Source organism: Crassostrea angulata, chromosome 10 (assembly GCF_025612915.1).
Source record: "Crassostrea angulata isolate pt1a10 chromosome 10, ASM2561291v2, whole genome shotgun sequence".
Classification (NCBI taxonomy): domain Eukaryota; kingdom Metazoa; phylum Mollusca; class Bivalvia; order Ostreida; family Ostreidae; genus Magallana; species Magallana angulata.
In genome coordinates this window covers 22443199-22464666 of record NC_069120.1, presented here as the reverse complement: position 1 = coordinate 22464666, position 21468 = coordinate 22443199, and the positions used below count along the sequence as shown (strand labels likewise).

Here is a 21468-nt window from a genome sequence, read left to right as displayed (position 1 = left end):
CACGGACATGCAAAGATCATGGCGATCGCCCCTCCCCCCGAAAAAAAAAAAAACACCTGGAATTTGAAAAGAAAAGATACTCATGCAATTTATTTTGTTGAGTTTTCCGAAATTGTTGCTGGATCCCCAACCTTTTCCCTTCAACATAAGGTAATTTAGAGGAGTTATAAAAATACTGATGAAAGTAGCACCCCCCCCCCCCTCAAAAAAGAAATAGAAGTTTGCCGTTTTTCAGTGCATATTTTATTTAGCTTTCTTTTTTCCTACTCAAAAAGTTTTGGGGTGTGGGGTAATGGGGCAGTGGTGATGGAAGCCTTCTATATGAAAAATCATAGATCTGCACCTGGTTTTAGAAATGAAGGGGATTTATCACTGAAGTATCTCTTCTCTTCTGATTTGTAACTGCAAAAAGGTGAACCTTGTGTAATGGGAGGGGATAAATAATGACGAACCAGACCAGGATTCGAACCTAGTCCCCCTGAAACTCTAGTCAGATGCTCTACCAACTAAGCTATCCGACACCATGCAGAATTCAAATCAGTCTGATTGTCACACTTGCTTGAAATGATTTTAATTAATTCACATCTCCCACACCATCATTTTTGTATAAAAAAAAAACTTATCTTTGAATACTTTATTTATGTAATAACATATTGACACATTAAATTTTACCACTTTCATAAAATTCATCCGACTTCAAATCAATGTCAAAATACTTGTACAGACATTGTATCTACTGCATGTACCATCGTAGTGGTACATTTTTCAAAATAAAAGAAAATCATTTATGTTTTACTTTCTTTATTATTATTGTTTGTTCAAAACCAGGGCAATAATTAACAAGACAAATTTCCTCATAAATAAATAACACCAATCACATAATACCCTTGAATGACTATTACATGTATTGCACGGGACTCCAGTTTAAAAGTTTAAAAATCTATATTGTAAATAACTGACACTGACTAATACCGGTAGAATATAATAAAATCATACTGAAAATACTGGGTGAAACTGAACTGCACTGTTATAAACTATTATTTATTTCTGTATGTATGTGAATGAAAATATGTAATTCACAAAACCTTGTAAGACATGTACCAAACTTATTGAATTCTGTACATTGTAATATTAAATGTATTTGTATTCTCTAGGTTAAGTTTTTTTCATAAATAAATTAGTACACATATAAACTAGGGAACTGCATTTCAAAGACAGGTACAGCGTTTTGGCTTTCTTTTGTTGTGTGGTCTGGACTGGAAGGGGGACTCATCTCTAGGATCTCATATAACTTGTCATGGAAGCAATTAGACTGAAAACAAAAGAAATCCCATCTATTATAAATCACAAAAATTTAAAAAATTCCAGAATTTCCAGAGAAGATTTTTTGGGGGGAAGAAATTACCATAAAAACAAAAGTGGGATTTTACGAGAGAGAGAGAGAGAGAGAGAGAGAGAGAGAGAGAGAGAGAGAGAGAGAGAGAGAGAATTTTGCAATACAATGTATTAATCAAAATCAGGCTAGGAAATTGTTCTTATAATTTAGAGAGCTTACAAAACACAAGGAACTTCTTACCTTGGCTTCGGCTCTTGCAACAATCTCCTCGAAAGGTGCATTCTGGAATGTCTCAAATATTTCTTGTCGTTTCTTGGCATCCTCTTCTCGCTTCACAGACTGGTCTTCAGCTTCAAGAAAATAAACATGAAAATATGGAAAGCAACACAGTGAGCACATACATTATATTGACATATCAAATAATTGTAAATAAACCTCTACTTGTTTAAAGGGTAACAAAATACTGTGTATTATACATCTAATAGATGCAAGAAGAAAATTATACAGTATACTTTGAAGTACTTTTGGTGAAAATATACTGTCTACAGGGAAATATGCCCCCCCCCCCCCATATTTTATTTTTGCTTCATTGTCAGTGGGTAATTTTAGGACTGGGTGAATTTTAAGTCTCATATTATCTCTCTTTAGTTACAACTGTGTCTGGGCAAATGGGGCAAAACTGTTTGCAAGAATGGAGGGGTGAAAATTACAAAGTGAAAAAATAACCCTGTAATGGCCTGTAAACAGTATATATTCTAAAACTTACTAAAGTTTAAAAAAAAAACTCCAATGATGGTGGAATGAACAGCTATTATACTAGTATCTAACAGAGTAACAAGCAAAAAATACAAAATGACTGTTACATGCAATCAATCTGTTACATAATTTATAACCCACAATATGTCACATAAGAGTAGCTCTAGTTACCGGTAGTTTTTTTCTTTATACTACAGAAAAAGAGGAGTTTTCATACCTAACATTTTCTTTAAGGATTCAACTGTAATCTCTTCTACTTTTTTCTGAAAAAAAAAATCAAATACTATGATGTACATACCTCCTATAAGTCTTATTTACAACAATGCAAAATAGAAGAAAATGATAGTACTCTTTTTCATTGGACATTCATAATATGCATCCGATTAGTGATGTAAAATGTATTTTACGATTAGGGGAATGGATATTAAATTAAATGAAAATTAAAATTAACAAAATTTCCAATATGACTTTCATCAATGTACACATTGATATCCATCTGACACTCCTGGAGAGGGACCTTGAATTACTCTCCACATAACTTACATACCACATGTACAGAAAGTGAATACCATATACAATGCACAACACTCTTTTAGAATGGACAACTTTACTTAAACCATGACTGTGAATAAGACATTTAATTAATGAGTCACTCACTCTAGCCAGCAGCGGTGAGCTTTCAATACTGTCCAGTTCAATGTTAATGGAACCAATGTCACTCATACTGTTAACCATGCCAGAATCTAAAATTCAGATATGTTGATATTCAATTTTATAATGCAATGTAAGATTATTTGTTCCCTGCAGTATATTACTGTAAATATGGATATATATACCTATGTTTCATAAATAACATATCAATGATTGTGATATGCAACATGTTTAGGTAACGAGTGTGAATTTAAGTCATTCCGTCTCACACATTTTAAATTGCTATTCATCTCTGATAATTAAATTTCCATGTTTAATTTAATTTACAGAACAGAAAATAAATATTATTGCAAAGAATTAACACTTAATCAAGTCAATCCCAACAGTCTTGTCATTAAATCACATATCCGCTCTCAGTGTTTAAAATTATCAGAATAAGCAATTACTGGTAATTCAAAGGATGATCATGTGTTTTGTACAATGTTGCAGCAAGTACTAGTATATATTTGAAAGCAGTATGTGTTTAAATTCATTCTAAACATACTTCATGACAGCATCTATAATAACAGATTATAGCATCACAGTTTTCTTATAGTTAGTATCATATGACTAACTCAAGTCTGTTATTGCTCTCAAGAGACAAAGAAAAATGTTAGCATAACAACATGTCACTTCATTTTTTAATTTCATCCAACAAAGAAATGATTTAAATGCATTTGAATCACACCAGTCAATTAGAATAACTTAACAGGGTAACAAAAGAATCATAAAGAATTTTAAGTTTTAGATAGCAACTAAAAATAATACAATATAATAGAATACACAGAATTAGCCTGGTTATTGCATTAACACGGCTATTCATTTCAATGAATGTGTTATCTGGCACAAGAAATGTGCTGATATGGTGCATTTTTGGGGGGGTTATTTTACCGTGTATCATGATACCTGTGAAGAAAAAAATAGCAGAAGATTTTAAAGTACAGATATTTCAGCTGTGACTCTAAACAATGACGAGAGAGAGCACAGTTGTTGTGAATTTACCCATACTGCTATGGGGTCTCTGGGCCAGGGGTGCACTGAGACGAGAGGCATCATGTCCGCACTCCGTCAGGATGTCCTGTAATGCTGTCTGGTCAAATAACCATTTCTCCTCTACTTTATCCTCCTTTGGATAGCTGTTGCACATGCAAAATAATTCAAGAAATTGACCAACATTTTTCAAAACAAATCATACTATTTGGTTAAAGAGTTTAATTAAATTCTTGTGAGTCTATACACATCTATAGTTAGGATGATAAGCAATAATATTTTCAAGCAAAATCTGTATATACTAGTGCTATTAAGAGGCACTGGTAGTTGTGTTTTTAAATATAAAGAAAGCCTTTGAAAGAGAGCAAACATCTCTATAATAGATAAAATGGCATCTTTGTTAAATTCTATTTAAATGCACAATGATGGTTCACAGTTTTCACTTCCAGTTATTTTTAACCATGTCAATGGTCCATTGACACATGCAAAAAAAATCTTTCCTTCCAACAAGAACAAACAGAAAATTTAATAAAATGCATGCTATTCTTCTTCAGCTGTCTTACTTGCATAATATTCCTCTATCACATCAAAAAAATTAAAAGACTGACACATGTTGTACATTAATGGATGTAATTTGGTAACTTGGGCATACTGCCAATCAGTTTAAACAAGGAAAAAAATACACTCATAACACAAAGAACAAACAAGTTTCTTGATGCATGAACAATACTAGTATTTGTTGATATACGGTAATTCTTAATGCAAATGCCATCAATAAATGCAGGTTGTACACACATGTAAAAGAATATTCATGCTTGATACTGGATACAAGTAGTTATTGATTGCTGGCTCTGACAAGTAACGGGTATATTGTTAGCTCTAGTGAAAAAAATTCTTCCATACAACAGCTAAATAATTCTTTAGCATGATATCTGATATGCAGTCAAATCACTATACCCAGAATAAGTCTGAATACATGTGTATGCATCAAATTACAGCCATATCATCATCTAAAGAGATTCCAAATTTAAGAATTCTCGCATTGAAAGTTAGCGTTCTGAATTGAACAATTCAATGTTAACAGATGTTAAAAGTTGTTGTGTATCTCTGTAATTTTGCATTCCAAATTAAGGGAGAAGATAACAATGTGGGTTAGTAATGGAAATGAATGGTACTTACTCTTCATCTTTAACACTGTTAAATTTTTGAATGTGAATTAATGCTCAAGCAAAATTCAAAGAAACATGCAAATCAAGAGTGTGTTACATGTATTCAAGCCTTAATGGTACATGTATTTTCAAATCATTTTTTTTTAATCTATGGAATACATGTATTGCAATTTTTTTCTTGGATAAATGGAATAAAAATTTTAAGTACCGGGTATTTGAAAATGAAAACAGAAATAAACATTAAATTTTTAAAATAATACAAAAGTACACTCTGGTAGATTAAAGAAACATCAAAATGGATTTAAATGCAGGTACTCAATTCCCTGTCATGTACAAGAATAATCTAATTTTTATAGAATCCAAGATACTTAAATTTATCAGTAAAATCAATTTTTAAGAGCAATCATATCTTGCAGCTTGACTGTAACAATAGATGAGAATACACCAGGGCAAACTGAACTACATATGTATTATATACTCCAGTGTGAAAAACTGTGAGAAACTCCACTCATGAATGTAAAATGTTAATCCTACCTTGAATCTCTGTTAGATCGATTGAAAGCAAACTCTGGTAACAAATGACAAGCCTCTTTCCTCCTCAGCTCAAATAACTATATAAAATATTGAAAACAAGTTAAGTTCTATTATAGCTCTCTGTGCAACAACCTAAGATCACTCTGAAATTTCAAATAACAATTTTTTATCATGATATTTAACAAAGTAAAATTTTAAATTGATTATGTAATGGTAACAAGACCAATAAACAAGGAATGAGATTTTAATTAACAGATTAATTAAAGGCTAAGAGTGATGTTTTTTCTGAGATATACACTGTAAAGCCATTTGGGAAGACTCACATCAGAGAGATACTGGACTAGAGGGGACATGTTGGTAATCTGGGCTAAAACATTCAGATATGCTGCCACAATGGCATGGTTACAACACTTGTGTGTCTTTGGCAGAGTGGACTCTATCGTCATACTCTGTAATGGAAAAATACAATAAATTTTATGTTTGATAGCTTTTTAATTCTAATAACATCATATCATAGTATCTGCTGTTATAATAACAGCAAAATCTACCGTACTAGTATCATTAATGTAATATTCTTTTAACCAGAAGTCCTAAAAGTACCGTAAGTAATATAATGAACCTGAATATCAAGAGCCAATCGAATGAGTTCTACTAAAATATCGTCTCCTCCCATTTCAATGGTTATCAAACACATTGTGCAGAAGATCACTTCAAAATTGTCTGCTTTGTTTGATTCCATCTGCAGGTTTTCTAATATGTGCCAATAAAATTGGATTCCATTCTACAAAACAATATCAATACATAAACAGAGGTTTTCAATTAACACCATATTTCTGAAATTTAACGAATTTAATAATTCCTGCAGCCATTTAAAAAAAAAAAAAAAACAATGATTAATTTTTTACCTTTTTCATGAACAGACTGTCTTGTCTGGGAACCTTATCCACGGTAAGATCTAGTTCTGAGACAACATCTTTAGGAATACTGTGAGAAAAAACCCAGAGATTTAATAAAATTCCCAAATCATGATTCATGTTAAAAAAAAAAGAAGACACACCTCTCTGGCAAATACCAAATCTTGATTAACACTAAATAAATGTCAATCTATGAAATAAATCATACCTGACAGTTTTGAGCTTGCTGGCATTGTCATGTCTGTCTAGGAGCGTGTGTAAAATCTCTTGGACCACCACTCTCAATCCAGGGTCATCCAACAGGGAAATCCGTAGCAGAGGATGCAAGAACTCCGGAGGAAATGCGTTATTCATTATCACAGTCTTGTATTTTGTGGCAACCTTTCAGTAGAAAGAAGACATTCATCAATTTTCCAGCCTGTATTTACCCACAATATAAGGAAGATCACTGTATTTATGTGACTAAAAACATTATGTATACCTTTAGTAATGTTTTAAGAAGCATAGTTTGAAGATAGTTGTCCATGAATCTGTAAAGGGAGAAAACACATATTAACCGCCCATACTACAGTGTTTTGAAAAAATTTCATTGCTTACCTAAAGTAACTGTTAAAGTAACCTTACCCCATTTCTTCACTGTTGCTAAACTGAGGAAATTTCCCCATGATAAACATCATGATTTCTATTTTCTGGTAATCTGGTAAATTGTTGGCAAATTCACCTGTAAAAAATGTGTAAAAATTGACTAAAACTAAACACCACACATCAAAATTTCTACAAAATCTACACCAATTCAGACAAATTTCTTAAGTGTTAAACTCAAGGCATTTATAAAGAAAACACATTTACGACATACCTATGGTGTTAATGATGGCCTCTTCAAACTTTTTCTCCATGTTTCGTTTCTCCCCCTCAGGACTCTTGTTGTCAACAGATGTTTTCAGGTGTCTCAGAAGTGTATTAAACACATCCAGGACAGAGGGTCCTGTGACAAACAAAGAATTCAGGGTCTTGTTTAAACAACACTGAGGCATAAATTTAATTTTTCAATAAATTGGCACATGGAAGGACTCAAGAAAACAGACAAGTGATATTATATATCAAAATGCATTGCACTCTCTGATAAATAACATGGAAATGCTATAATGAGTGTTTACTGATAATTAATATATTTTTATATATTTCCCTACCTATGGATCCTCCGGCAGAGATGAGAACAGACTCATACAAAACCTCAATGATGCTGGCCTTGATACTGGGGTCACTGTTGGTATGTGTGTCCAGGTGAGACATCAGCATCTGTATGACCAGGTAGCCATATTGTTGCTGAAACATAAATAAGACAAACAAATCAATATCACATATTCAGCTTTTTCATTGACAATCTTCTCAAGTCTTCTCAATCTCAATTTTCGGTTTGATATTTGGCAAACATAACGGATGATATAGTAATGCTGAGAAAAGATGACCATGGTAAATTATGGCAGCTGGTTTATACCATTAATTTTACTATTAAACAAAATCCCATATTCATAAACAACAGTATTTATAGATAATTTCAATCAATAGTCATGCAAAGATGCAGATATTTTGACAGGTTAGAGGCTAAGAGAATGTTGTAACACTTGGAATTCTTGCATCAAGTTGAGCTCCTCAAGCTTTAAACTTTGAGAAGAGAGATAAACTTTAAGCAATGGTCAAACAGTTTGTTAACTAGTTTATTTACTGGTAGATGCGAAGAGTTTAATAAAGTGCATGTATAATCACGATGTTTCAGAAATAGACAAAATATTATTTACATTGATCTGATCTTTTTCATTTCCATTTGAAATTCATTGTTAATATTCAATTAAAACATTAAGTTTACAATGATCTTTTCCTTTTTTAAACCAAATTGAATAGCATGTGAGTATGAAATAGCCTAGGAAATGCATAGCTTGTAGGTTATCAAACCTTCAAATGTTCACTTAGCTTACAAAGAAAACTTGTTAAATATGGCAATTGTAACACACCAAACATATCAAACAAAGATATGGTATTTTTGCATCATCACCGGTGTAAGATCGATTTGTCCGGTGTGGGACAGCAGTGTGAGATTTTTCTGCCCCACACTGTGTATTACAATGCCACTGTAAAACATACACAAACATTGTCTGCTGTAGAGAATTGATGGAATGTGCTGATCCATGAAGCAACTGTTTTGCTTAATTAATTACAATTTGACAAAATTGTTGTATGCTCTCTTCTTGACTTGCACTATATTAGCAGGCAAAGGGATAAACCGTAAGTTAATATTTGAAAGGCATAACAGAAAGTTGTCAGAAATCATTTTCTAATGTAAAATGCTGCAAAATAATTATCATTTATTTTCTTCAACTGTCTGATAGTGAAATTCCACTGCGGGGCCAAGATTCACGATCTAGGAGGAGCAGAAGTCTTGTCCTAAACCACAAATCTTGTCCCCTCTGTGAAATTTCACCATCCCACAGTCATGATAATGAATGATTTTATTAGTCCGTTTATTTTCATCTTAAAAATTTACCAAATGATTGCATTCAATCCTCTTTAGTAGTGACTATTGAAATTCTCAAGATAATACAGAGATGCAAGCTGATATTTATTAAATCTCCCTTTAAAAACTATTCATCTGTAACGCATTCTTACATGGAGACAAGTTCATTAGGACAACTTGGAATTTTTTATGATTAAAATAATGGTACATGTACTGTGGTATTTGAATATTAGATGTTGTTTAACAGTTTTTCGTTGTACAAGTATTGTTATTAATAACAGAAAAAAATGTAAACAAAATCAAAGGATGACCCATCTAATACAACCAATGTTTCAATTCATGCAGAACAGTTTTAAATTTGAAAATTTGAGTCACCATTTGAAAATTATTTTTCAAAGTTTTTATAAACAGTAAATACTAATCATTGAAGTTAAAAGTAAAATCCATTAAAAAAATTATCAACAATAAATGTTTAAGAAACATATAAGCCCCAATAAGGAAAAGTAAGAAAGGTCAACTTTTTTGTAAAAGTAGCAAATGGTTCAATGACTCAAGATATTGAATGGACAACATCTTATTAAAACATCCTATTTCCAGAGTAGTTTGACCTTTGACCTTATGACCCCGAAATCAATAGAGGTCATCTATACTTTACAGGGCACTAGTGTACCTAAATTAGTTTCTGTCATGCAAAGGGTTCTCATGATATGACTTTCAAATATCATAAGAACCCTTTTTTTGTCAGTTTGACCTTTGACCTTTCAATGATAATAAAGTCATCCATGTTAGTGTAATGAGTACCGGTACCTGTGTACCATGTATGCCATCTGTCAAGCAAATGGTTCTCAAAGTAATGGCTCCAAGTCTACTTCACTTAATCTACCAGTTAATGTTCATTGTAGTTTGACCCTTGACCTTTGAACTTTCAAAATCATAGGGAGTCACCTACACATTACAGATTACTCTCACCTAAGTTTGATGTCTGTTAAGCAAAGAATTCTTGAGGTACTGGTCAAACAACACTTTGTTTATAATATTGCCAATGTCCTCAGTAGTTTGACAAACATTGACATAGTGTCCTCCAAGTCTATTTCTTTAATAAGAAGTACAAGTGCAACAAGTTTATAGTCTTCAGAAATCAAAACACTTGAGCTACCATTTGACATACCCACTGACCAACAAGTGCAAAGCAGTATGCTTCCTTTGAAAAGGAGGAGGGGCATAAAAAATTACAAAATATAAGAAAAAGATACCTTGTTTTTCTGTAAATTTCAAAATCATTAAACATGTTTTTAATTTGATTTCATTTGTCAAAATAATTTTGCATTACACCCTTCCTGAGAATGCATCTATAGACTGATATGTTCTACGATGCAAGCTTATTTTCCTTCAATATACATTTACTAATCTACAGCTACTGTACTTATATATCCATGCACACTCCCAGGAAAAAGGCCTATAGGCCATAATATTTCAACATCTTTCAGTAGACATGTACTTTTTCATGAATAAATACTGCAGTATTGAATTTTTAACCTTTCCTAATACAAAGCCAATTATAATTCAATATTATTTTGATTTTGAATATATATTCAATACTATTATGGATTTTGAAATATATATTCTATGGATGCAATAAGTTCATCTCTGTTTTGTTAATATCACACTTTTTCAATTTTTTGTTTATTTCACTTTTGTGACATTATTTGCATGCATTAAATTGAAAAGAAATAAAAACATTTTCTTGTGAGTTTGAAGACAAAAAATGAATAATACTGGTATATATTAGATCACAGCCCTGAAATTGATATTTTATACAAATGTATTCATAGAAAGTGCAAAAAAGGTGAGAAATTTCTTTTTATCAACAATCTGTTCTCAGTGATAGTTATCAATGAATAATATACATAACATTCACAGAAATTTTTTTTACATCCCATTACAAGTCTATGTCTAGAAAAAGAAACATTGCATAAAGCTCACAAATATCTACCACAAGGCAAGTAAAGATAGGTTTTCAGGGGTTATTAGTTGTCATGCCCATTCAGAAACTGTGACAAATAAAACCACATCACTTACTTTGCGTTGAATCTGTAGATGGTCATATCAAAAGAAGCACACCCAAAACTAAATTAATGCTACATCCATTCATCTTTTCATCAGTTAGTTTTATAATGTTTTTTTTTTGGTTTTGTTTCAGCAATCATTCAGTTGGAGTATGAAAAATGACAAAATGCTTGGAAGATACTTAATCTGAGGATAAAATTAAACACTGCAAACACAAGGCACTTACTTGAACCGAGTACATGATAATCTTGAAGCATTTCACAGCAAACTCGTTTGGCACCCAAAGTCTGTGGTTGTCTATATGACTGAAGAATAAAATAAATTACCAATATTTGAAGAGTAAGCTAAGATTTGCCACTTGCCAATTCTCTCCTGATTGGTATGATGATAAATATTTAAGGTTTCATTTAGACTGAAAACCAACTTTCATTTGTGACACCTATCCATCATGATTTATAAGTGGTAAATTGCATCGTGGCAACAAATTTCTGCAAAAATTCAATGTTCAATTATCAAAATACATTAAATGACTGATTTTCAGGGTTAAATATTAATCAAAATAAGGATCACTTAAACTTTGAAACATTTAGTCGCATCCAAATAAAAGATGTTTAGCAGTATCCATTTTAACTCACCACAGAACAGGTTGGAGGACAGATTTAACATTCCCATAGGAAGCTCTACACACAAGGTCCCTGAAGACCATCTCAGCAATGTATGCAGGATGTTCCTCATCTCTGGGACTCTCTGTGTTCACTGACATAAACCTGAAAATGAAACGATTTATAAATGAATATCTTATTCTCATTTCTTTATTGAAAGAATACTTCAAATTCAGAAGTTTTTCTACCAATCAATCTAAAGCACTGCCAATGATTTACTTTCAATCAAAAATTAGAATAAATAGATAAATGTAACACACAAAATAGATCTACGAGGGTTGTCCCAAAATAATGTAGACAGGACACATAATGTATCATTTGTTCACTGCAATTTCATTAGACTTCTATGTTTTCATCAATGACCCTTTGGCAAACAATACTGAAAAATTCAAATCTGTACTTTATTGATTTCTCGAGAAAATAAATAATTATTAACAACCAGTTTTGTCAGGCGTTGCAATGTGCGACGTCGAAAATTTCCAGTTTTACGTTGTTGCTTAACCCTCCACACCGTTTTACGATAACATTTACGTTTTATTTCCGAAAATGTCTTAGAAAAAATATCATCTTTGAACATGTACCCTGAGTGCACAATCAACATATATTTCTAGTTGTTTTTTTTAAAATATTTTCTAAGTACAAACAATATGTCGGCTCCAGACTTGTCCTGTATTACTTGTTGTCTATCGTCCGTCTTACCGAAATGTGTCGTTCTGCATTTTGACGTCCATTGATATCGTTCGGTGTTTCTTTTTATCACTTCTTGTCATCATACTTGTACAAATATTTTCAATGTTGTTTAACTACTTATTCACAAAACGCATTTCTCATCGATTTTGTTAATTTCATTCACTTCCAAAGCCGCTTAGGATTTATTTCATGGTTTTTACAAAATTGTATCAGTTACTGCTGCGCCGCCTTAAACGCTGACATCGTCATTTTATTACGAGTTAACTTTTTAACTTGTCACAAAACGCGCTATATAATATTTAAAAGTTTTGTTATCGCCAAAACATTTTCTGAGTAACTAATAGAATTATTATCAAATATCAATGTATGTTTTATTTGAATTTTTTCATTCAAAAAGTACATTTCCTCGCAAATTTTCATTTCATTATTTTGATTTTAACTTTTTGTTTTTGACATTGCGCTGCATGTCGAATTTCTGATCTAACATGCTTTCATTTCACTAATTTAATCTCGAACAATATTTAATTTTAAAACATTATTTAAATGCAAATATCTTGAACTCTTTGTGGCACAAATTTCATCTTCCTTTGTCTTCGAATAACTGAATAAAGCCACTTGTCTACGATATTTTGGGACAACCCTCGTACATGTAAGTTTAGTTTTTTTATGGTTTAAATAGCAATAGTAGAAATGAAAATGTCATCTCCATCATATCAAAAATTAATCTCTTCAAAGTTTTAGATGTCAATTTACATGCATTACTGTGGGGTTGTTATTCTTACAGAAAAAGACTTACTCAGGTGTGTGCATATTGAACAATAGTGAAGGGACAATTTTGTCCATGTGCACAGGGTCCCAGATATTGACCTGGAGGTCATCACTGACTGTCTTTCTGACCACACCCTGTAACCCTAAAAGTCCAGCACCTCTTATTCTAAAAAAGACAGTTTTGAATGGTTAAGCTATTATCTTAAAAATCATACCTGTTCAATTTAATACATTATGGCCAATACTACTAAAATCTGTCAAACATACTTTGCTCGAACATTTTCATTCCTGTCTGCATTGTGGCTCATTACACTGAACTTTGAAACAAAGAAATCATATCTTCTATGATAAGAGGGCGTATCTTCTTCAATGTTGGCAAATTTGATAAACTGAAAATAAATCAAAATTTAAATAATATAAGTATACCAATTTCAATATAAGCTGATGTATATCAAAGGAACAAGCTTGTTAGCTGTTTTTACTACTCTTACACAATGTTTTTTTTTTCATTTTACTTACTGACTGAGTGGCAAGAATCTGAAGTTCAGCTTCTTCACATTCTAACAGTTTCTGCACCATTTTCAAAAAACTTTCCACAAAGAGATTCAAGGAGTGAGCATGACAAGCAACTAAAAGTTGATCCAGGGCATCCATGGCCACAAAAACAAACCTTGCAAATATAATATATGATTATTATAATTAATGTCTCTTTGCTATGATATTAATACTCTGAAAAATATACAACTTTTATTTTAAACATCTCCACATACAATATAGAAGATATGATAAAAAAAAATTGGTTGTAAAATATGATTTTAATGTTCCACTAACAGAATATAACTTTTATAATTATAAACAAACCCTATGCGGTGTCTGCTAATGTCTCGGCTTAATCTCTGTTCCAAATACATGCCAATTCTGTCTAGTTTCTCAGATGTTGTCATGGCATAAAATGTCAATTTGTCCATGTTATTCTTTACCAAACCATCCTGTCAATAAAATTTTAGCTAGCTTAATGCAATGAAAAACACTTGTTATTGTTATTTTTCTAACCCAATCTAATCTCACTGGTGTATATTTTGTCCTCGATTTAAATATACAAACATTAAATTTTCACTGTGATAGTTCGTCATTAACTGTCAATGAAATACACCAGTTGAGAACAAAACAAAAAAAAAACACAAAAAGACAGCTACCTGGAATTTAACAACATGGTTTACAATTTGGAAAGAGTAATATACCCAATTACCTGCGGATTTGCCGGGAAAATGCTGTCAACCAGACGCTTGTACCTTGGAGGCCTCAGGACCTCCCAACACCCACAACACCCTTTAAATAAAAGTCGGACTTTATTTTAAAAACAAACAATCATAAATCTAACATAAAATATTGCTTTGGTAATAAAAGTTTCGGAGGCTTCGCGGATATCGAATATTCTTGATACAAAAATAACTAAAAAAGAGTCTTATTAAGACGAACAGACCACAGTCTGTCATAGGCTACTACCTGCTTCATAGGGCATAACTCACTAAAATTCTTTGAAATAAAATGTTAAAAACATTATTTACCTGGCATTTTTTTATCTAGTCAACTGCAGTATCCCGTGTGTGTTACAAAGAGACAGGAATAACGTTATTAACATGAATTATCGAGAGAAAATTTGACAGACCCTCCATGTTGAAAAACAGCGCCACCTATGATATTAGATAACTTGTACTACTTTTTATTCTGGAAAGCAATTGTGATGCATCTATGATTTAGAACTCGCAAGGGCAATCAGATAAAACACAATTATTTGAATCGAATAGAAAAGTAAACAAAAACTTTGAGGATCCTTCTTTTGCACTTCTCGCCATTTTATATTTTTAAAAAAATAAATAATTATGATATTTAATCCGTAATTTACAATTAATGAAAGATTTTCATTCCATGTTTACATGCGTTTTTTACAGAACCAAATGTAGGTACATCACTGTCTATTATGCACGTTATCATTTTACAACACATTGATTTTGTTTTACATTTTCAAAAAGTGTAGGTTTATTTTTAACACTATTTATGCTTGGACTATTAACATTTGCCTTTTATTATAAACAATAGGAAAACATCACCGTAATAGCATGCAGATACATTCACTCAGAAATCTGTTTTCCCTTCATGAATAACAAATGTAGATAGAGCATATCAGTTCCGCAGATATTTACTATTTACATGACAAAGAGGTGTTAAATGCTTCAGGTGGTTTTTCTAATATTCAATTTTCCCCATCTCTAATTGAATTTTGTATTGGTTTTCGCCCACCAAAAAAAGCTTTGTAAACAAATAACAAAAAACATTGCTCGATAAAGAGTATATTAATCTGGGGGTTGCGTGTTATTGTAGGACCGTTTCGTGAACGTAGGAGTAACAAATTATTTATTGAAAGAGAAAGAAAAAAAAAAATCAGCGTATTTATCCATAATGAAAGTTATGGGGGAAATACCAATAGCTAACACAATAAATATTTATTTGTCCATTATAGGGCATGTACAGACTTCTTTTTGGCACCAGATTTTACTCGATGTAGTTTTTGTATAAAGTGCAAAAAGACCCAGGGCAATACCAAGAAGAAAACATGTACATTTACCACAAAATAGTTCAATAAATTAATAGAGTAATATATAATAAATGTTTCCAAAAAAAGCAAGCAGGACAATCTATCCTGTATCTTGACAATCTCCCTCCATATATTCAAACTTTGCCAACCTAGCTCAAATTCCTAACTCAGAAGGGGAGGGGGGTACTTGTTCCTCTATTATATACCAATACTATGGAATGAAACTTTAAAACAGAACCAGGAATTGGAGAGAAACAGGAATGGGGGAGGGGGGCATCGTGTACAATATGTTTACAATGCCAGCTTTTAATATTCTGTTTATGTCGTCTCATAAAAGTGGAGGGATAAAAAAGCTGAGAAATCAATCTGCATGAAAAAAAATCTTTTCATGAAACTAATTGAAAATAGTTTGGTCTACCGCAAAAAAGGAGGGGCCAGGTCTTAGCCTCTCCCACCATTGCTACGTGCCTGACATCAGATCGAGGAATAGAGAACAACAAACAGCCCTAGAACACTGTCAAAACCTACCAAATAAGTAATATATTAGCAAGAAAAAATGCAATATATATAAGCTTATTATTAAGTGAAATCAAAGTATTTACGCCTCTATGCTCTTAAGTAAAACTATTCGCTTGCCAAGGTTTTGGGGTCAGCTTTGCTCGCTACAAAGCGATTTTATCAGTTGACTGATCATTGTTTATCCCTTTTTTTATTATCAAAATATCTGTTTTCAAGAAGGTTTACGAATCACTTTTTTAAAAGGTAGAGTGCCCAATCTTTTATTTTATCAAATTTTATTTGACAAGTTAGCGAGTTGATGTAAATAAAATGTATAATCAAAATGTGTGTATATAAATATAACCTTTCAAACTTTCACGACCTTATTAAGGATCCTTGACGCCCCGTGACTTCTACTTTTTATAACAGTATGCCTGAAGATGGCGATTTTAACCCAATATGAAACAGTTTATATCGCCAAAACTTGGTGTCTACTTGTATCTCTGTAGCGCAATGGATGTAGCTACGCTCTATCGACCTGCGGGTCTCAGGTTCGAATTCTGACTCTTGTTTTCAAGACTAGCTGTAAAATTTTGAAAAGTTTATTTTTTCTCAAAATTGATTTCCCCTGTCATTTTTAAGTTGAACACATGAAAGAAATCCACATATTTAAGTAAATCAGAGGTTCGGGACTGCATGTAGAACTTTTTCCAAATATGACACCGTGTGGAGGACCCTTAAATGAATTTGGGTATTCCGTATTCCACCAGTTGCTTGAAGGCGATTCGAACACGCCTTTTTTTGCGTACGACTTATCTTACGCGCGCATGACAGTTTCGCGGTAAACTTGTAAGTTTACGGAGAGAAATTATGCCGATGGAGCATTAAAATCCAAGTATGTCTCATTCTCACTGCTGCAATGCTGGTAATTATCACGGGCTCTAAGGTTTGATTGCCATATATCAATTTTTTTCCACTTTTCGTGATTTTTAAGCGTAAACTGATTTAAGTTTTGTAATACACTGGTTGAAATAACTATACGCCCAGAAGACGTGCCATGGATCTATTACACACATTCTTAATACGATAATGCTTTTTTGTCTATTAAAATTGGTCTGAGGTGAAAGGTGATAATGTCCATTTTTCCTTTTTAATTTTCTGATTTGTGCATATCTCTTTGCTAAAAATGGGTCTGACTGTAAATCTGAAATAAAATTGCTTTCTGGTTCTATTTCTGAAATTTAAAAAGAAAAAAAAACGTAAAGAAGGTAATCATCTCTGATTATCATATTGATTTGAATTTTCCAACATCTGCTTGATCTTGAAAGCTTTCAGTCTCCATCTAACTTGCAAATTTTTTCTCAAAATTTTTAAAAGTCCTCAGAAGTTTCATGTCAAACTTAATTCTATAGGTCTATTCTGTTCTTAAATTGATTTTCCATGTAAAGTGTTATCTGTATATGACTGTATACCATCAAAGTGACGTGACATTTTGCAGCAACATGTACTGTGTAACTGCTCTCTGGAATTTCAATTTTGATTTACAGAGATAGAATGAAAATTGATTACCCATCAAAAGCTCTATAATGGTTTTCACATTTTTGCCCAATAATTGAAAATTTCTGAGTACCATATGTATTGTTTTTTTAAGTGGACCGGCCTTCAAATACCTTTCAGAAGTAAAATGGTCTTATCAAAATACTAGGTATTTACATATATATAGCATTGCATTTTTGTATCATATGAGATCACATTTATCAAGAAATTAGTGAATTGATTACTTTAAGCTATATGTTCATGTTTAATAAGATTTTGTTTTACATGAAATATAAAGTTATGAAAATATGATGAATGTTGCATTTTTTCTAGGTTAACGGTTTATGAGACTGATTATGATCAGACGACTTGACAATAGACAACTTAAAGAAAATATAGTTAAACATTTTGAAAACTTATTCAAGTAAAAATATGTATGTTTATTGTTGCGATATGAAAATATAAGAACATGTTGATGATGTAGAGGAGTATATACCATAGGATATCCCTTTTAGTAAATTACAAGAAATTAACTCTAAATTAGCCCTATCCACTGAATAATCTATATCTTACATTAACAGTATCATGAAAGGGCACCTGACTGCTTGACTGATTAATATCGATGGAATTACTTCAAATCAAAGCGAGTCTTGGTCAATACAGATATACAGGACTATAATTCTTCCGGTGCATTAACCTATTCAGTTTAAAATATGAAACTTTAATGCACATTTGATGTTGAATTCCCTAAGGAGAGAATGTTGTACGTCTAAATCACCAGAGTATCTTTTGGAACCATATACAAAAATCCAATATGTTAGAAGACCAAGAGACTTGATAAATTCGTAGAGTTTTTATTATTATTAACTTTTTGTAAGCAGAATTTACAGTGTGTCCATGTAGTTTGATACCTCTTTATTGCACTAGAGTCTTCATTGTTGTATTGCTAGGTATTGATCTATCACAGAATTGATAAGCATGATAATCCAATTGTGACAAATGAAAAGATCAGAATCAGTTTCCCAATTTACTTGTATAATGAAGCAAACAATTACAGGTAAGAGATACTGGTAATTGCAATTAATAGGTGTCTGTCACAAGTCGAGAAAATTGGTAGAGATGATAAAAAGAAAAAATTTTCACTGCCCTTGTATATTAATTTTGAAGGTTCAATTTCAGTGATCCAGATAAAAAGTCTATAGTAGTTCCTAAATGGACTTGGAATTCATAGGCATCATATATTCTCTTATTGTCATACACTGATAAGCTTCTCTCTCTATAGGCAATCAACAGAGCATCAAAATATCTATTGCAGTAAAATCAATGTCAAAGCCAATAGTGATCTTAACAGCAAATGTGGTTTTTGATCGCTCAAGGTCTTTCAATTTTTACAACTTTCTTGGTACAAAACAGGTGAAATGATAGTTCAGCTATCCCTTTTATTAATTCTGAGTATGTATAATGATAAAAATGTAATTTATATATATAGATGCTTCCTGATTTTGTTAATTGAGGTGTGTATTGATTCTCTGTTTTCAGGTGAGGTGCCGGAATGAATGGTCCACCTGAATATGGCTCATAGAAGGAGAGGCTCACACTTAGCCCCCAGGGACTGATGAGAGAGACCATTACAGGTCTGTGTGATACATGAGCAGTTTCGATGCCAGTGAAGTCAAAGCCAATAGTCGGCTCTCTCTCAGTATACACAGTGTTTAAATATTTAACAGTAGCAATGCAGAAGCCTCACTGTACTGTCACCGTGGAGTAGAGTGGATTTAAATATCTTTGTAGACGAGCTAGCCAAGTCATTGTGAAATTACTGAGAAGTCTTACCCCCCAAAAAATTACCCCAACATGCAATGTGAAAAAAATAATTCTGGATAGAAAATGTGACACAGGGTTTTGACAGGCAATAGATATGTAGTGATGGGATTCGGTGAACGTATGAACTCTTTTCTCGGGTTCCATTCAGTGTATTTCATCTGTAAAGCGAACCTGGGTTAAAGACTTGCCACTTTATTTGGATATTATATCTGGTGTTTTATATTGTAGCTATCAATGTAAGTATTCAACCGATAACTGTGATGGACAAAATTGATGTTCATGAACATGGAAATATGTGTATTGCAAAACCAGCTATGAATAGTGGAGAGCTGGATGATATTTAAAAGAATTAGTTATAAGTAAGAAGACTAATTCTTAAATGTTTGTTTTGATTGACAGTAATTCTTTTGGACCATGGCTTTGATACTGCATTTAAAATATGCGGAAAATTTGAAAGGGAAATCGGACCGGTTGGCCAAGGTTTCTTTCAGAGGTACGTATTTACCTGAAGCCATTGTTAAGAAGTTTTTAAATGGGATAAAACGTGTCCCTGGTTTGTAAATTTAGACATAATTCATGGGTGAAGGAACACTGATCACAACAGACTTTTAAAATATTTTCAGACTGTCCACTTTATATACAATAATGGAGGTGGCTAGATTATGAACTACCTGCAATTAAGTTCCTTTTGTAAAGGAATAACCTTAGGATATGAATCTATGCCCTTTTTCAAAGCTTTTGCAAACTGGAGTACTGTTACTGTTTTAGAAAGTTCTTGCTTCTCCTCAATCAGCAGTATCATTTGTAGTGAATGAGATCATTCATTATAAATTTGTTACTTAATTTCCTTTCCTGGGAAGGAGTTTCCATTGAGCTGCAAGAAATAGATATATAATTGAATTACCTTCTCGTAATCCACTAAAAAAAAGGAAACTATTCTTTAGAGGAAAGACTTTCAAACCAATTTGCCTAATTACTAACATCAAACTTTAATGAATGCTGGTGTTTATTCCACGATTACAGTTAATTACTCATACTTATGTAACCTTATTTTTACCAACAATTACTGCACAATCATTCTTGCCCTAGTCTGTATTTTTGGCAGTAAAAGGTCATAAACAGTATAAGAAATCTGTACATATTATTGTACAAGTACCATATGGATGTTCTGATACTAAATAAAGCATGGAAAGTACTGATTGAATGAAGCATGGAAAGTACTAGTATTGTATCATCAAGCCTAATGCGAGCAGAACAATTTGAAATCTCATAATTTCTATCTTTGTGTAGGTTTTGGCTGTGTTTTTTTTTTTTTTAAATGCATGTGTACATGTAGATGTATAATTTAGTGTATGTATGTACAATTTTAATTAGTACATGTATAAATTCCAGTAATAGTAATTTGTATAAAACTCTCAGCCAGGATTGATTTGGTATGGGAGGGATGATTTTTGCAATTTCTTCATTCATCTGGGATTATTTTATCGTCAAAAAAGAATTGTTAAAAAAAAACATGATTTCCTACAATTTCGTATGGTTAAATTTTGAAATGAATATAAAGCAAACATTTAAGAATTAATGGAATGAGTCTTATGTTCAGGTTTTGAGATTTTTGAAGAAGATGTTCCTGAATGCATTCATTTACGTATACATGTACTGTGGAATCATTAGAATTCATGGTGGCTCAATTTTTGTGGTATTTGTGGGTAGCCCTCCCCCATGAATTTAATAATCCTCAACGAAAACAATTTTAGGAAGAGTTATCTTTGGTACTGAAACAGTAACCGACGCATCCACAAAATTACATCCCCACAAATAAACAAAAAAGTCACAGTCCACAAAAATTGACCCGTACGAATTTAAATGATTTCACAGTATATGTGTTGAAAAAGTTGATGATTTGAATAGTGTGTTTTTGCAAGGCTG

General features: G+C 32.3%; 2 protein-coding genes across 18 annotated transcripts in view; one reads left to right on the top strand and one right to left on the bottom strand.

Annotated features, from left to right (window-relative positions):
- Nucleotides 1–784: 784 nt before the first annotated feature.
- LOC128166778 (protein EFR3 homolog B-like) lies at nt 785–14785 on the bottom strand. Of its 6 annotated transcripts, none has more exons than XM_052832148.1 (24): nt 14657–14785; nt 14338–14417; nt 13950–14077; nt 13608–13758; nt 13356–13477; nt 13117–13254; nt 11604–11735; nt 11195–11273; nt 7580–7715; nt 7246–7374; nt 7014–7110; nt 6871–6919; nt 6598–6770; nt 6381–6459; nt 6095–6256; nt 5799–5924; nt 5476–5552; nt 4952–4966; nt 3785–3918; nt 3674–3688; nt 2750–2835; nt 2310–2355; nt 1577–1686; nt 785–1312 (listed from the first exon to the last, which is right to left on the bottom strand). In XM_052832148.1, the coding sequence occupies exons 1-24, from the start codon at nt 14661–14663 to the stop codon at nt 1178–1180; spliced, it is 2406 nt and encodes an 801-aa protein (XP_052688108.1). In that variant the 5' UTR covers nt 14664–14785; the 3' UTR covers nt 785–1177. The 6 variants fall into 6 exon arrangements, with proteins under 6 accessions (XP_052688108.1, XP_052688110.1, XP_052688111.1 ...); XM_052832150.1 differs by having other exon boundaries at nt 3791–3918; XM_052832151.1 differs by lacking the exon at nt 3674–3688.
- Nucleotides 14786–17053: 2268 nt separating this feature from the next.
- The window catches only part of LOC128168023 (otoferlin-like), an 86779-nt gene continuing 82364 nt past the window's right edge, over nt 17054–21468 (top strand). For 9 of the 12 annotated variants that reach the window (XM_052834092.1, XM_052834087.1, XM_052834091.1 and 6 more), the window contains exons 1-2: nt 19363–19778; nt 19942–20035. In XM_052834092.1, the coding sequence (XP_052690052.1) occupies nt 19957–20035 (79 nt within the window). In that variant the 5' untranslated portion in view covers nt 19363–19778; nt 19942–19956. The other 3 variants (XM_052834093.1, XM_052834090.1, XM_052834085.1) reach the window with 2 other exon arrangements.

Excerpts from the sequence above, each read along its gene's own strand:
- LOC128166778 (XM_052832148.1), bottom strand. Across the intron at positions 14,078-14,337 it reads TTTTCCCGGCAAATCCGCAG|GATGGTTTGGTAAAGAATAA; the intron begins GTAATTGGGTAT and ends TTTTATTGACAG. Across the intron at positions 6,771-6,870 it reads TTCTTAAAACATTACTAAAG|GTTGCCACAAAATACAAGAC; the intron begins GTATACATAATG and ends TTCTACTGAAAG.